This window comes from Eptatretus burgeri, chromosome 11 (assembly GCF_056783735.1).
Source record: "Eptatretus burgeri isolate ZD-2024b chromosome 11, Ebu_testis_v1, whole genome shotgun sequence".
Classification (NCBI taxonomy): domain Eukaryota; kingdom Metazoa; phylum Chordata; class Myxini; order Myxiniformes; family Myxinidae; genus Eptatretus; species Eptatretus burgeri.
The window spans coordinates 2,548,361-2,563,596 of NC_140971.1; the positions used below are offsets into that span (position 1 = coordinate 2,548,361).

At 42.1% G+C, this 15,236-nt stretch overlaps 1 protein-coding gene across 3 annotated transcripts in view; it reads left to right on the forward strand.

Moving 5' to 3' along the window:
• Positions 1–1,834: 1,834 nt before the first annotated feature.
• LOC147016301 (protein HGV2-like) overlaps positions 1,835–15,236 on the forward strand; it is a 148,797-nt gene continuing 135,395 nt past the window's right edge. For 2 of the 3 annotated variants that reach the window (XM_085844910.1, XM_085844909.1), the window contains exons 1-3: positions 1,835–1,966; positions 11,111–11,578; positions 11,750–11,830. In XM_085844910.1, the coding sequence (XP_085701036.1) occupies positions 1,947–1,966; positions 11,111–11,578; positions 11,750–11,830 (569 nt within the window). In that variant the 5' untranslated portion in view covers positions 1,835–1,946. The remainder of the gene's footprint in view (positions 1,967–11,110; positions 11,579–11,749; positions 11,831–15,236) is intronic. The other variant, XM_085844911.1, reaches the window with a different exon arrangement.

Consider the following 15,236-nt stretch of genomic DNA (forward strand, 5'->3'; position numbering starts at 1 on the left):
ATGAACAAAGAGCTACACTTTGTCACACATATCCTGAGCAAAGACTGTGATCTCACACTCTCACATCCTGCCTCAGGGCACACTTGGCCAGATATGGAGTTGTTTTTCCTTTCTGTTTAAATTAATTCTTGCTTTACAAAGCTTTCTTGTAGGTTGACATTGATTAACTTATTTTCCTGTAAATGATGCTTTGGTTTTTCACATATATATGTCATATATATATATATATATATATATATATATATATATATATATATATATATATATATATATATATATGTCAAAATTTGCTAATGCATTACATTGTCTTCATGGAATTCGGTACGTTATAATTTTGCCTCTTTTTTGGATACCTTTGCCCAGTGTCGAATATTCTATTCCCACTACGTAGTTACATATCGTAGGACACGTCCGTAATAAAGTGCGCGGCATCGAAATTCATCGTTTGTCCGATTTTACACATCTTGTTCCGAAAAACGTTGATTCTGATGCACTAGTTCTGTGACGTCCGCGTAGAACGCATTTGCATACCCCTAGTAGCCGTATTCGCATATGCCTATTGGAATATTAATCGCCTTTCCCCCAGGGTCATTCCGTGCCAACTCACCTAAATTTCAAAAACCTCCCCAGGTCACCTCCTCAGATTTTGCTTGAAAAATTCTTTAATGTAGATCTATATGGCTCTACCAACCATGCAAAAGATTAGCTTTCAATTCCTCATAGTTTAAACAATATCTATCTCTGGAGACCTTTTGAAATTTGGCCCTAAAAATGCCAAATGTGAAAAACGCATTTTTTTCAAATTCAGGGGCTTATAATTTTATAATGGACTCCTCTAGAAAGTTAATATTGCAAATATTTACTAATTGGCATCCAAATCCATCCCAGAAGCTATCTGATGCCATAATTGAAAAATTTGGATGTCAATTAGTAGATATTTGCAATATTAGCTTTCTAGAAGAGTCCATTATAAAATTATAAGCCACTGAAGTTGGGAAAAAAAATGCGTTTTTCACATTTGGCATTTTTAGGGCCAAATTTCAAAAGGTCTCCAGAGATAGATATTTTTTAAACTATGAGGAATTGAAAGCTAATCTTTTGCATGGTGGGTAGAGCCATATAGATCTACATTTAAGAATCTTTCCAGCAACCAAGGTAAGTTGGTACGGAATGACCCTCAGGCCATGTTGTGAAATGGCTGGACACACTGAGTGTGTTTATTATTATTTTTACTACTATGTGTGTTCATCTAAATTGTTTATTTGTTGATTGTAAGTGAAATGAAAATGCTTAAATTAATTTTCATTTATTTATTTTCATTCTGAAGGAGAGATGTAATGTAAAGTAGTTCCCGCGGCTCGATCTGGATCTCGTGTGTGATCTCGCGAGACCCGCAGTGGTGCTTCGGTTTGGGATATCGGACAGTTATCTTACACCGCACACCAAGACACGGTTGGTTGAACTACATTTCACCTCGACTTCTTCACCGGCGGATAGTCGCCCGAACTGGATGAACAGCAACAGAGCGAACACCTGGAACTGAATGAAGAAAATAATGAATGTTCAGGGTTATTTGTAAGCTTGCCATGTTGTTGGTATTTGTAGGGTACGGTTTAGCGTGTTGGTGAGGTGATGTGTCTCTTGCTGTCACTTTGCTTTAATTTGATTAACGCTGCTCTTTTCAAGCTTGTATATTCATTGTACAGTGTTTAGTGGCCATGACGACATAGTTTGTAGCAGTGCCTTTAGGACGTCGTCGAGCCTTGTTCGCTAATTATTTTCTCTCCATTATTGTGTAAAGTTTCCTTGAATTACTCTGATGCTATTCCTTCGCGAAATTATTTTGTAGTTGTGCAAGTTCCGGTGTGTCGGAAGTTGAATAGAAATATAAATTAAAAAAAAACACGGAAATGACGTCGGCGTGAAAAAAAAGCGGGAAGAGGCCGATGGCATCGTCTGTGAGAGGGTGAGGAGTTTTGGTTGAATTGTTTTGTAAAATGTAATCTTGGAATGTCCGTAATGTACGAGACCCCGTTTGTTTGATGTTCATGTCGTGTGATACGGATCGTGAGGAGACGAGGAACGTCCGAGGTTTGTTCATGAAACACTCGGCTGGTCACGTGTGCTTTGTTTTTGAGCGTTTCCGAGTTATCCGCTCGGTGAGGAGTGGAGTGGAGAAGGTTATTACAAAAGTTCTGATAAAACACACGGATTAAAACTGATAAAACACACGGATTAAAACGATTTACTGGGTACAGAGTAACACGCGTTTGGCAGTGGGACATCCAGTGACACCCAACGACTGGAGGTTCTTGAGTAATGGACACGATATCGACTTCATGGACTCAGATTATCGAAAACTCTTGGACATTGTTCCAAACCAGCGCCGCCTTCACAAGTTCAAGCCGAACGGAATTGAAAGATGTCTACGAAAGTGGATCGAGGAGTACCTTTTTACCCACCTACCTACTTACCCACCTACCGACCGACCCACCCACCTATCTACCTATCTACCTATCTACCAACCCACCCACCTACCTACCCACCTACCCACCCACCCACCTACCCACCCACCCACCTACCCACCCACCCACCCACCCAGCCACCCCCCTACCTACCCACCCACCTATCTACCCACATACCCACCCACCCACCTATCTATCTACCTACCTCCCCACCCACCTATATACCTCCCCACCCACCTATATACCTCCCCACCCACCTATATACCTCCCCACCCACCTATATACCTCCCCACCCACCTATATACCTCCCCACCCACCTACTTACCCACCTACCTACCAACCCACCCACCTCCCCACCCACCTATCTACCTACCCACCCACCTATCTACCTGCCTACCCACCTACTTACCCACCTACCTACCAACCCACCTACCCACCCACCTACCTACCTATCTACCTACCCACCCACCTTATTACCCACCTTATTACCCACCCACCTGCCTACCTACCTACCCACTCACACCGTTCATCCTGTTCATCAACGTCAGGAAGTCAAATCAAATCTGAAGGTCTTTGTCCATAACTCGAGAAGAAAAAAACAAATAAATACTGGTTGATCGTCCGGATTTGTTTTTTGTTTTTTAAGGCATGAGGAGGTCTTTTTAGTTAAAATTATTATTATTTTTCAAAATGGCTGCCGGCTTTTAGTTCCCGACACGCCAGTTTATTACCTCTTTCCACCTGCCCCCCCCCCCCAAAAAAAAAATTACACGTGATGTTCCAGACATATCAGTTTTCTATTCCCAGACAAATATGATGTGGATCATATACTTGTCACATCATGCAGACACTCACTAAAGGCCCGGTCACACCTTGACGTTTTAGCCAACGCATGCCGATTTTTGAATTTTTTTTCTAAAACGCTGGCACACGTTGAATACGTTATGGGTAAGTTTTGATGACATTGAGAGCACGCTGAAAAACACTGCCATACGTCGTTGTACGTTGGCTTTAAACGTTGTACTTTTTGGTTGTCCTCAAATTTTTTTCATGCTTGAAATTTCACGACGTATGCCGGCGTATGACTCACACGTTCTGCTACGCTGGCCACAAGTTGTGTGCACGGTCTGCGATCGTTGACAGGCGTCAACACATGCTACTTGTAAGTTAATCATAAGTTGAGACACGCCGAGGTAATGTTTAGCGTACCCGAAACTTATTTCTAACCTACGATTAACGTGTTGTTGGCACGTTACGCGATCGTTGCCACACATCGACAGACGTTACTTTTAAGTTACTCATAGGCTGAAAGACGTCGGTATAATGGATCGTCCTTGCGTCAGTGTCCACGGCCACGGCCAGGACACTTATTTGCAGCATTCTTCAAACTTTTCTTCGGCATGACGAGGATGTTCACACTTCGATGTCTAGCTTGGCTATGATTCCAATTGTCCATCGGCAGCGTCTATTTAAAATAGTCGAGTTTGAGCGTTTTAACACGTTCAGAAGAAACGCTTCAAATTTCCAAATCCCAGCGTCAAAAAACAAAGGCGAGTGACAGCAATTTAAATCGTTCATTGTAAACAATGAAAATAGTTGAGTGGTACCGTTTAAAAGTCGTTGAGTGTAAAAAAAAATCCAATTGTTGAGCACAAGCGTCTACTTTCAATAGTGGAGATGCAGCCATTTAAATCGTTGAGTTTATCATTTAAATCGTTAAATCGTTAAACGCAAGGACGATCCATCATAGCCCACACCCTCCCCCTCACACTCACCTACTACTGCCAACATGAACAAACTACTACTAATACTGATACTGTTACTGTTACTGCTGACATGGACATCGACTCGAAAACACTGTTGGGTTCCCCTTTTATGAGCAGCATTTTTATATACCAATTCCCAAAACTGCTGGGAACACGTCTTTATATGGCAGTTGTAAGCTAGAAACACGTTAATTTTTTTTTTTTGTCGAACGGAGGACGTCATTGGAATACGTCTACATACGTCGATGTGTGTTGGGACTACGTAAAGAATTGGTTCAAAGCACGTCAAACATAAGTTAGAAATAAGTTTCGCGTAAAAAAGACATTACCGTGACGTGTTTCGACTTATGAGTAGCTTATAAGTAGCCTTTGTGGACGTGTGTAAGCGTCCGCATATCGTGTGTAAAACTTATCCCCATCGCATGCGGAACGTGTGTCATACGCCGAGTACGTCGTAAAATTTTGAACATGTTTAAAATTTCTTGACGTACTCTACTTACTACGACGTATGATAGCGTACTTTAGCATTGTACTCACGTATACCAAACTTACTCATACCGTATTTGACGTGCCCCAACGTTTTAGACACATTTTTCTTAGGTCGGCATACGCTAGCAAGATCGCCAAGGTGTGACCGCGATGTTGTCACTTCCATTTCTACGGCAGTTATGATTCGAATCGTTGTGCGTCAGCCTTTTAATAGGCTACGTCACGACATCGTCGGCGATGCGTGCAACGCGCTATGCCTAAGTTAGACTATCGTTGGTCATCGGTTGTGTAGGCCGACAACAGGTTCAGCATTCGTTGGTATAAGTTATCTATAACACAACGAAACGTTCTGTGTCCGTTACCAATGCGTTATACATAAGACCAAGTCGCTATGAATACGTCCGAATCTTTCAAAAAAAAACATCAAAAGTTCAACGTAAGCCAGCGTTTTACATAAATTTTAATACGTTGCCATCGCTGGCTAAAACGTCAAGGTGTGACCGGGCCTTAAGCCTATGAAAAATATGGAGAAATACAAAAACTACTACACACACACACCTTGTGCATATTAAAATTATTGGCTCGGCCATCTTACGATATCTATCGACAGGAAACATTTATATCCGTGGGATGTGGACTTACTGGACCTCTCCCCACTGGACCTCTCCCCACTGGACCTCTCCCCACTGGCGAAATCTGAGAAAACGTCACACAGTGAGCGAGCGTCACTCATCGAGAACTGTTCCCACAAACCACGACTTCAGAACTCTTAAAGTTTCCATCCACATTTGCAAACGGATGAAAATCATCTTCAAAAATGCACCTCAAATCATGAAAATGATTCGTCACGTTCACGCAATTCGTCTACATTCTACATCCGTCACGCAATTTGCTCGTTTTAAAACCAGTCGTATATTGCATCATTTAAATCCGAAGTGTGCCCCGAGTTTTACTGCAGCGGCTGTGGTGGAACGTACGTACGTAGACACATACACAGATCGGTATCGCTCGCATATCGCACGTGGAAAGGGAATGTGGCAGTGAACGGAAGGCAGTACAGCTTTCAGTGCTGCGGCTCGGGGGAAGCGATAAAAACTCCGTAGTCCGTATGGACATTGGGAAAATGATCGATTCAAGGAATGGTGCAACAGTCGTACATGAGGAGGATACAGATTTTTAAGTGGTGCAAACCGCTTCAATATACACGGTGTGTTCTTCCTTCCTTCCATCCATCCGTCCGAAATGAAGAAGAAGAATCTTTGTAACCCACCATGTTTCGTTTGTTTCTGGCTTTGTTGTTTAGTCTGCATCAGGGCAGTAATGTCACCCCACCTGTTGGGGAAGTAACCGTCAGTCCCCTACAGATCTACTTTTTAAGCGGGGCTACAGCTTCCTTCGTACACAGGTGCGATTCTCCCCCTCCCCCCTTCCCTGTGATGTTTGACAAAATAACCAATAATGAAAAAAAAAGGGATTTGGCCAAAGTTATACAGTTTGTTGACTGTTGAGATGATGCTGAAGCCCTTCAAAGAGATTTGGATGCAGTCTCTGAAAGCTCCATAAAGTGGCAATTACCATTAAATGAAGAGAAATGTAAAGCAGTCTATTATGGAAGGAAAAAAATCAGAAATACATATACTCGACATCAGATGATTCAGGGCAGAAGGAAGTCAAGAAGGGAGAAAGAGGAAAAAGACCTTGGCATTATATTCGATACAAGTGTAACCTTCAGTACTCGTGCTGCTGATGCTGTCAGAGAGGCTCTAACATGAAGCTGGGAATCATTAAAAGATCCTTCTCAGCTCAAAAACAGAAAGGACTTCTTCAAGTCTACAAGACCATTGTGAGGCCTACACGAGAATACTGCAACTCTGTGTGGTACCCTACATAGAATAAGGATGAGGTCCTGATGGAGAAACCACAACAAAAAGCAACCAGACTAATAATACCTAATTTACGACTTCTAGAATACCCAGACTGATAGCCCCGAAGATATCGAGTTGTTAGCTTTACATCTTTGTTATTTATACCTTTATACCAGACAAACCTAGAAGATATTCTAGAAGACAAAGGGCAGAACTCATCCAGGTTTCCAAAATTTCCAAGAATTTTGATAAGGGGGGAGTAGTACTTGGGGGTTAGGGGTGTGGATTGATGGTGGGTATTGTTCGGGTGATGGGGGATTGTTGGGGGGGGTTGGTGGAGTGTGTGTGTGTGTGTGTGTGTGTGTGTGTGTGTGTGTGTGTGTGTGTGTGTGTGTGTGTGTGTGTGTGTGTGTGTGTGTGTGTGTGTGTGTGTGTGTGTGTGTGTGTGTGTGTGTGTGTGTGTGTGTGTGTGTGTGTGTGTGTGTGTGTGTGTGTGTGTTGGGAATTGCGGTGATTGTTGATGGGGGGGAGTGGTGCTCGGGAGGTGGATGAGGGGACCCTCAAAGTTTTAGATTCTTTGGTCAAATCCTCTCAGAGTAGATGATACCAACATACATACATACATACATACATACATACATACTTTCCACTATAAATTGATGGTGGTTCATCTGACTTGCAGAAATTTGTGTTGATGATTGTTTTCAGGTGCTCTTGTGGTCACTGCCAGGCAACGGCAACAGGAAGAGAATGTACATGTGCTGGTAGCTGGGTAGAGATGGTCTTCGTTTCGAGATAAATCGTACCACAACGTAACCCACAGATATTACAAATATGGCGGCTGACTTCTGGGTGAGACGTCGTGGATGAGTGTGAAGAAGATGAAGATCCGACTTTTAATCGCAAAATTATTTACTTTAAATCGGAGAGGGGCACATCATATCTATTTTGTGGGGTATTGAGGGATACATTAACGTCGAGGAGGTCTGGCTTTGGGTTCCCCTTCAAGCTTTGTGTCTCATGACTTCTGTTTGAACAACATGCTGAACATTTGAAAGGGATCAATATTGTGTTGGAAAGTCATTCAAACATACAGAAAACTTGTCTCGTCACATTTCCATGGTCACGGTTCAATCTACTCGGTCGGTGTACCTGATGATGGTGGATAACATACGTACCCGGTCGGTGCCGTCCAATATTGGCAAATGTAGCTTTTCGTTAGAATTTTGAATCGGTGTCGAAGGCTCATGGGGAGCTTGTACATTTATCATGTGAAATACTACAGAGACATCGTTAGACATCATTATTCACATGCTTTTTGAAAAAAAAAACTGGAGAATATTTTAATCGGCTAAGTCTGTCAATCTGTCCATCCGTCCGTCACACGATGTCCTCCTAAACGGTTGGGCAGAAATTTACCAAACTTGGTCGTTCTGATCACTACATGGCATGAACATGCAAGAGCAGTATCATTTTTGGCCCTGCCCCCTAGGATGGGGGTCAAAAGGCCAAATACCAAAAAAATGCAAAATTTGCAGGCACATTTTAAAACGTTTTTTCATGAAACTTTGTATATGCAATCAACATTGGGGGACACATAAAATGTAACGGGTTTTTTTGGGGATTTGACCCTGGGTTGATGCCCCAGGAGGTGCGGACGTAGGATCACATGAGTCAAAATGAAAAAAAATTCTCCAGATTTTCGATTGGGTCATTCCTGGTGGAACCTTTTGCCATCTTTCAACTTTGCTTCGGATGGGACGTGTTGAGATTTGCGATGGCGTGCCATCGATTTCGCTCTGGTTTGACTTTTGCACAAATTTAATAGATACAAATGTGGTCGAGGGTATTTAACCTGAATTCCCAACATCACGAGCCAGTTATTCTGATGGCAACATGAAATGGCCAAACTAAGATTGATCTTTTCTTCTGGGATGATTATTCCCCTGTTTTTGTTGTTGAGGGTCAAATCAGCTAAGTGTGAGCCAAATTGTTTCAGAAGTCATGAAAAAAATCAATTTTCATGTACAGTGAAGTTGTTGCAGCATAAAAAAATCAGATTTACTGAACATTTTGAAAAAAAAAGTTTATAAAAAGGATTGGTCATCACAAAATGTCATCATTTTCAAAATAGGGGAGGATTTTTTTGATTTGGTCAGGCTGACATGCAAGTTTTCAGCTCAAACAACAGCAAAGTCAGCTCTAATGATTGGTCCAGGACAAAAACATTGTAGTTTCAGGGTTTTATAGTTTGTACCATTGTTTCATAATGCTATGTTAACCATTGTTTAAAATATGCAAGTTTTTTTGATTTTTTTTTTTTTTTTTTTTTTTTTTTTTTTTGCAGTTTCGAGATGAAAATAAAGGGTTTCGGATCAATCAACATGAATTGAAAAGCGTTTAATAGGAGCAATATATAATTTCATTAATGTTCAGACTCTATACGAACTTCGAATATCATTAGATACACTAACAAAACAAAACAAACTGATAATCATGGCAAAATATACACATGCATGAAGCTAAGATTCTCTAGATGCCGTTCATGAAAACGTTACGTACTGAAAAATAATCTTTGTCATTTCTGGACTAACTATATCAACTGGATCACCTAAATTGACTATCATGCTATTTTAATGCGATTGCAGCTACACCGATGTTTCATACAGCGTTCTAATTTCACTTTCATTATTAGAATTCATTTTCATTTTCACTTTCAATTTCGTTTTGCAAAAACCAGTCATCTATAGGTACTCTGATGGAATTTTACAAATTGATAGTGAAAGTGATAATGAAAGCAACTAGATGACAATGAATGATCTAATGTAGTGGAAAGCTGATATTATTAACATTGACAGTTTCACAGGTCATGGAGACTCGAGTTCAGGAAGGCTAAAATATCTTCATGGTCCTGTGGGGATATTTTCCGTGTTAGTCTATCTTTACCACGTATCTTTCGGACTCCGGTAGACTGGAGGTCGCCCAACACAATCGGTAGAAGGCATCTACTATACACCGTGGCGGTTCAGGAATCATCCACGTAGTAGGTGTCTGAGGACCTAGGAATGAGCTCGAGGTAGTGGCCTGATGCCACACTCAAACCCATAGAGAACGAATTCCCATAACTATCCTTTATTGGCGTCTCGGTATCATGAGGGGGTTCCACTATCTCCATAAGATAGTATGGGCTGAGTTCTTCCGCAGCTCTGATCACCGCTATGGTACCTGGAAGGAATAGTTCCGTAAACTCGGTTGGCATTGCTGGCAACTCATCGATTTCCTCATCTTCAACGTCCTCCTGCTCATCCTTGTCTTCTGCTTCCTCGTGATGAACGGAGGTCCCAGTGATGACGCTTACCAGTACTGGTTCTGATAGAACCACGGCCACATCTGTCGGCAGCTCATCGATGACTGTCATTCGAAGGGTCAAAAACCCAAAATTGTCCAGAAATGATAACTTGAATAAAATACTGCATCAATGCTATCAGTAAGCTTAGTAATATAATCAAAAGCATTTATTATGGAAAATAAAATGAATTACACAGAAAAATCACCTTTCTGAAAATGTGACGGACCGGTGGAGAAATTTTCATAGGATGATATTTTCACTAATAGGGGGAATAAGGGAATGATAATTGGTCAGATTAATCACTCCCATTGTATTTGAGTATATAACCAACAACAATTAAATTGCCATGTTATTAGTCTAAACTATTGACTGAAATGCAAAATATGACGGACCGGTGGAGATTTTCACTGGCCAAACCCAATTTGCTAGCCGAGTCGTATCAGTTCCCTAATCCTGATGGTACCGAGCATGAAAGTTTACTATTACTCAAAGAAACTTTCAAACAATATCATTAGAAAAAAATATTTATTTTCTATCGGATTGGACTCGAGGGAATTTATAGGCACCAATAAGAGCCTTCCAGTGTGAAAATGGTCAATTTCGACGTTTTCCGTCAGTTCACATGGATAGACCTTTTCGAGCTGATCCAATTCTATTTTCAAATAATATTGGGGCTATTTGTCATACTGGGAACCAAGACTAGCATAAAAATTGAAATTATTATGTCGGCCCGACAAGAAATATCATTAATTTACAAATGTGAAAATAAAATACAGGCCCTTATTGACAACTTCATTACAAATTCCCCACAGTGAGCACATGAAGGACTCAATATAGACCAGGAAGACCATACATTTTTTTTATAGATTTTCAAATGCTTGTTTAGAAAATCTCTCCTCCAAAATTTTGTTTGGTAAACTATTTAGGCACACTGATCACTTTCTACAATGAGGGTTCCCTGAAACACTGTGGCTCACACTTCCCTGCGTTGGGCCTTGATGCAATGACAAAAGCATGTACAACTTGTTATTGTCTGCAAGCTTGTTCTGCCACCACCACCTCCTCCCCCCATCAATCCAGCTTTCTCCTTAATACCCTTCTATGTCGAGTAGGGAAATGCTTAAGTTTCTTGCTCTGTATGATTTTTTTTTTTTTTTTTTTTTTTTTTTTTTACAGAAACACAACAGCACAAAGCTGTGAGAGAGAAAAAGAGAGCTCTGGAGAATGTAACATGGAAGGAGAGAAAGTCGAAAATCGTAAAAACAAAGAAGAGGGCGAGTGTAAGTTGGAGAAAACAAGAGATTGTTGGGACCTGAAAGGAGAGTCTGAGAATGGGCCCGGAGCCACGAGCGGTGTGGTGTGTGTACATTCGACCAAGAGTACAGGAGAGAAAAAGGAGGATTGCGAGAGCAGTGAAGAGAACATTGGTGAGGTTAGTGGTGAGACGAGGGAGGGGAAATGTGGCGAGGGAGGGAACGAACACGGGGAATCGGAGGACAGGGCGAAAGAGAGTGAGGGAGTAGTTGGATTTCAAGGAAAAACGGACGAAGAGTTAGTTCGATTGCTTGGGGCTGGAAAGAGAAGTCTTGTAATGGACGAACCTGCAACTGCCGTGGAAAATTTTCAGCTCGCGGCTCAGATTGTGTGAGTTTTTATATTTTTGTAATTTTCTTTTTTTTCAACAAATATCTCCTTGTTGCATTTGTATGTGTTGTAATATTTTGTTTCACAATTTAATTGGAAGATGAAAAACGGAGATGAGTGTGTAGTGAAGGATGATTGTGTGAATGGGAAAAGGACTGCATTTGTGTACAGGTCAGAGAAATATGGTGAGATGGCAACAGAATGTGCAGAGGTATTTTATCTCTATGGAACAGCCCTTTTGGAATTGGCAAGGTTTGTATAAAACACACACTCGCATGCACACATTCCACCATTCACCTTTCCTGGTATGTGCACATGCTCGAGTTTACGCGTACAAAGGACAGTCAAAAAGTTTTTTTTCCTTCTTAAAAAAAAAATTGGAGCCAAAAACACAATTTCTGTTCCAATGTCTTTGGAAAACCTGGACATCGTTTGACGAAGTGTGTGACACAGATCGGGTCGGAAGGTAGCTAAAGGAGAAAAAGGGGTGTTCCATGATAAGTGTACACATTTTTCAGCGAAATTTTGACACATCTCAGATTTCACTCTTTTTTTTTGTGCAAGTGTTTGTATCCACGGTGAAACATTGTGTCAATTTTCAGACCTGGGGGCCCATCGGGGCCCATTTTAGGCCCCCCCCCAAATTTGGGCGCCCCCGGTTGACCCACATTCTTCCAGTGGCCATAGCACAGGTTGTAGTGGTCCGATTTGGATGATCTTGGTATCAAAATGCTCGTAAAAGCGAGATCTTTCGAATCACATAAAGTAAAATCACTCCGAAACAGTAATTCAAAAAGTTATAGTTTGGGCCGCCCTTTGACCTTGGGCCCCCGCCCCCCCCCCCCCCAGCCAAACCGATGATCCTGATATATATATATCTTCTTCTTCTTCTTTCGGCTGCTCCCGTTAGGGGTCGCCACAGCGGATCATCCGTATGATCCGCATAGTGATTTGGCACATGTTTTACGCCGGATGCCCTTCCTGACACAACCCTCGTCGCCTCTTACGACACAGGGATATGGTACACCTATTTTAACCAGGGTATACACCGGCCCAGTATACTGGTACTCATTTCGCCGACCTCGGAAGGATGACAGGCTGAGTCAACCCCCTGGTGTATTAATTTAGTGGCCCAACGGGATTTGAACTCAGGACCTTTTGGATCCCAAGCCGCTGCCCTAACCACTGCGCCAACACACCAGGCTATCCTGATATATATATATATATATATATATATATATATATATATATATATATATATATATATATATATATATATATATATATATATATATATATATATATATATATATATATATATATATATATATATATATATATATATATATATATATATATATATATATATATATATATATATATATATATATATATATATATATATATATATATATATATATATATATATATATATTTTGTGAGAATACCCCTTCATATACTCCAACACCTCAGCATAAATTAAAATGGGTTCAAGTGTGATGATGTTTTTATTGTTCGGGGTCCACATATCACTAATTCTTGATTCGACATTGGGCGACGTCTGACGTCATCGTTCCAATGACGTCACCTGCTGGCAGGCAACTTTATGTCTGAAATTGACAGTCATCATCTCTGGAATATATATACAGTAGACTAGGCGTAAGTCGGCAGCGTGTAACTCGTCACTTCGCCTAAGTCGGCAGCGTCAAAAAGTCCCGAATTTATCTCATGTTAAATCCCTTTGAATAAACGGTGATCCCTCTGTAAGTCGTCATCTCTAAGTCGTCACTTTGTCTAAGTCATCAGATGTTGTCCGTTCCTGCGTAATGGAAACTCAAGTAAATTACCACTCCTAACTCGTCACACGGAACTGCTGCCTCGTGAGAAGCCCGATTTCATGGAATCGTGATGCTCGCTCATTGGTTTACACCGCCAGTGATAGGCTATTTATAACTGTGTATCTATGTCGTTTTTACGTATCTATCTATTTTGTATCTACGTGTACCTATCTATTTTGTGTGTCTACCCTCAGGAGAGCCAGAAAACAACATTCTCATCTCAAGTCTGAACTCTCAAACCTCTCTCCTTCCTCAAAATCCTGGTGGCGTTTAATCAAATCTGTGTCTGGTGTATGTTCCCCCTCCATCCCCTCTCTTACCTCAAATGGCCGCACTGCTGATTCCACACGTGATAAAGCTGAATGTCTAAACTCGGTGTTTGCAGCTAAATCTTGTGTCCTAAACCCATCACTATCTCTACCCACTTTACCCAGTCGCACTCAACTGTCCCTGGACTCTGTATCCTTTTCTCCTGACAAGGTGGAGAGCTTGCTTTCAAACCTTGAATCAGATTCTGCAACCGCTGCAGACGGCATCAGCCCACATGTCCTCAAAGCCTGCTCTTCTGCTCTTGCTCACCCTCTCTCTGTTCTATTCACCCTCTCATTTGCCCAAGGTCATCTGCCATCTGCTAACATCACTGCCCTGCATAAAAAAGGTGCAAAAACAGATCCCTGTAACTACAGACCAATCAGCCTTCTCCCAATCATCAGCAAGGTGATGGAATCCATCATCGCTTCAGACATGAAATCCTTCCTCTTCTCCAATGGCTTGATTTTCAATCATCAATTTGGTTTCAGACCAGGTCACTCTACCCTGGATATGCTGCTTCTGCTCTCCCATCAATGGATGGAGGTCCTCAATGCCAGACAGGAAATCCGAGCCGTATCCCTGGACATATCACGTGCTTTTGACACAGTCTGGCACCCTGCCCTACTCACCAAACTCTCTTCCCATGGTATTCAAGGCCATCTCCACTCATGGCTCGCAGACTTCCTCTCCTGTTGCAGTCAACGTGTGGCCCTAAATGGAGTTCTTTCATCCCCTCTTCCTGTGCAGGCTGGAGTTCCTCAAGGTAGCGTTCTGGGCCCTGTTCTTTTTCTGGTTTTCATCAATGATCTCTCGGACTCTCTGGAAAATCCTCTATTTCTCTTTGCCGACGACTCCACCCTCTGCCGTACCATCTGTCATCCCTCAGACCGGCAAGCAGCAGCTTCTTCGCTCACTGCAGATCTGGATAAAATCACAAACTGGTCCAACACGTGGAACATGTCTTTCAATCCAGACAAATCTCACACTCTCACGATGTCTCTTCGAAAGGACCGTTTACAAACCCCCCCCCCCCATCCACTTTCTCAACAATCCTCTGGAAGAAGTCTTTTCTTTCAAGCTTCTGGGTCTCACTATCTGCCATGACCTTTCCTGGGAAAGTCACATTTCCAACCTCGCCTCAAAAGCCAGTCGCCGACTGGGAATCCTCCGTCGTGCAAAGTCCTTCCTCGGCCCTCTTGAGCTCCTGACCACTTACAAAGCTTTTGTCCGTAGCCTGATGGAGTACTGCTCTCCCCTCTGGGCTGGTGCTCCTGCCTCCCACCTTTCTCGGCTTCACGCTGTCGAAACCAGGGCATTTAAGATCATCGGCATCTCCTGCAATGAAGCTGAGTCTTTGGGCCTCTCACTCAATCACCGCAGGCTGGTCGGTGGTCTTTGTCTTCTACCGACTCCTCTCCAGCCTTGCTCCCCCTGCTCTCTCTGCGATTTGTCCCCACCACATTTCCACAGGGCGCTCAAGGTCCGCCAACAACCCCCTTCTGGTAAAA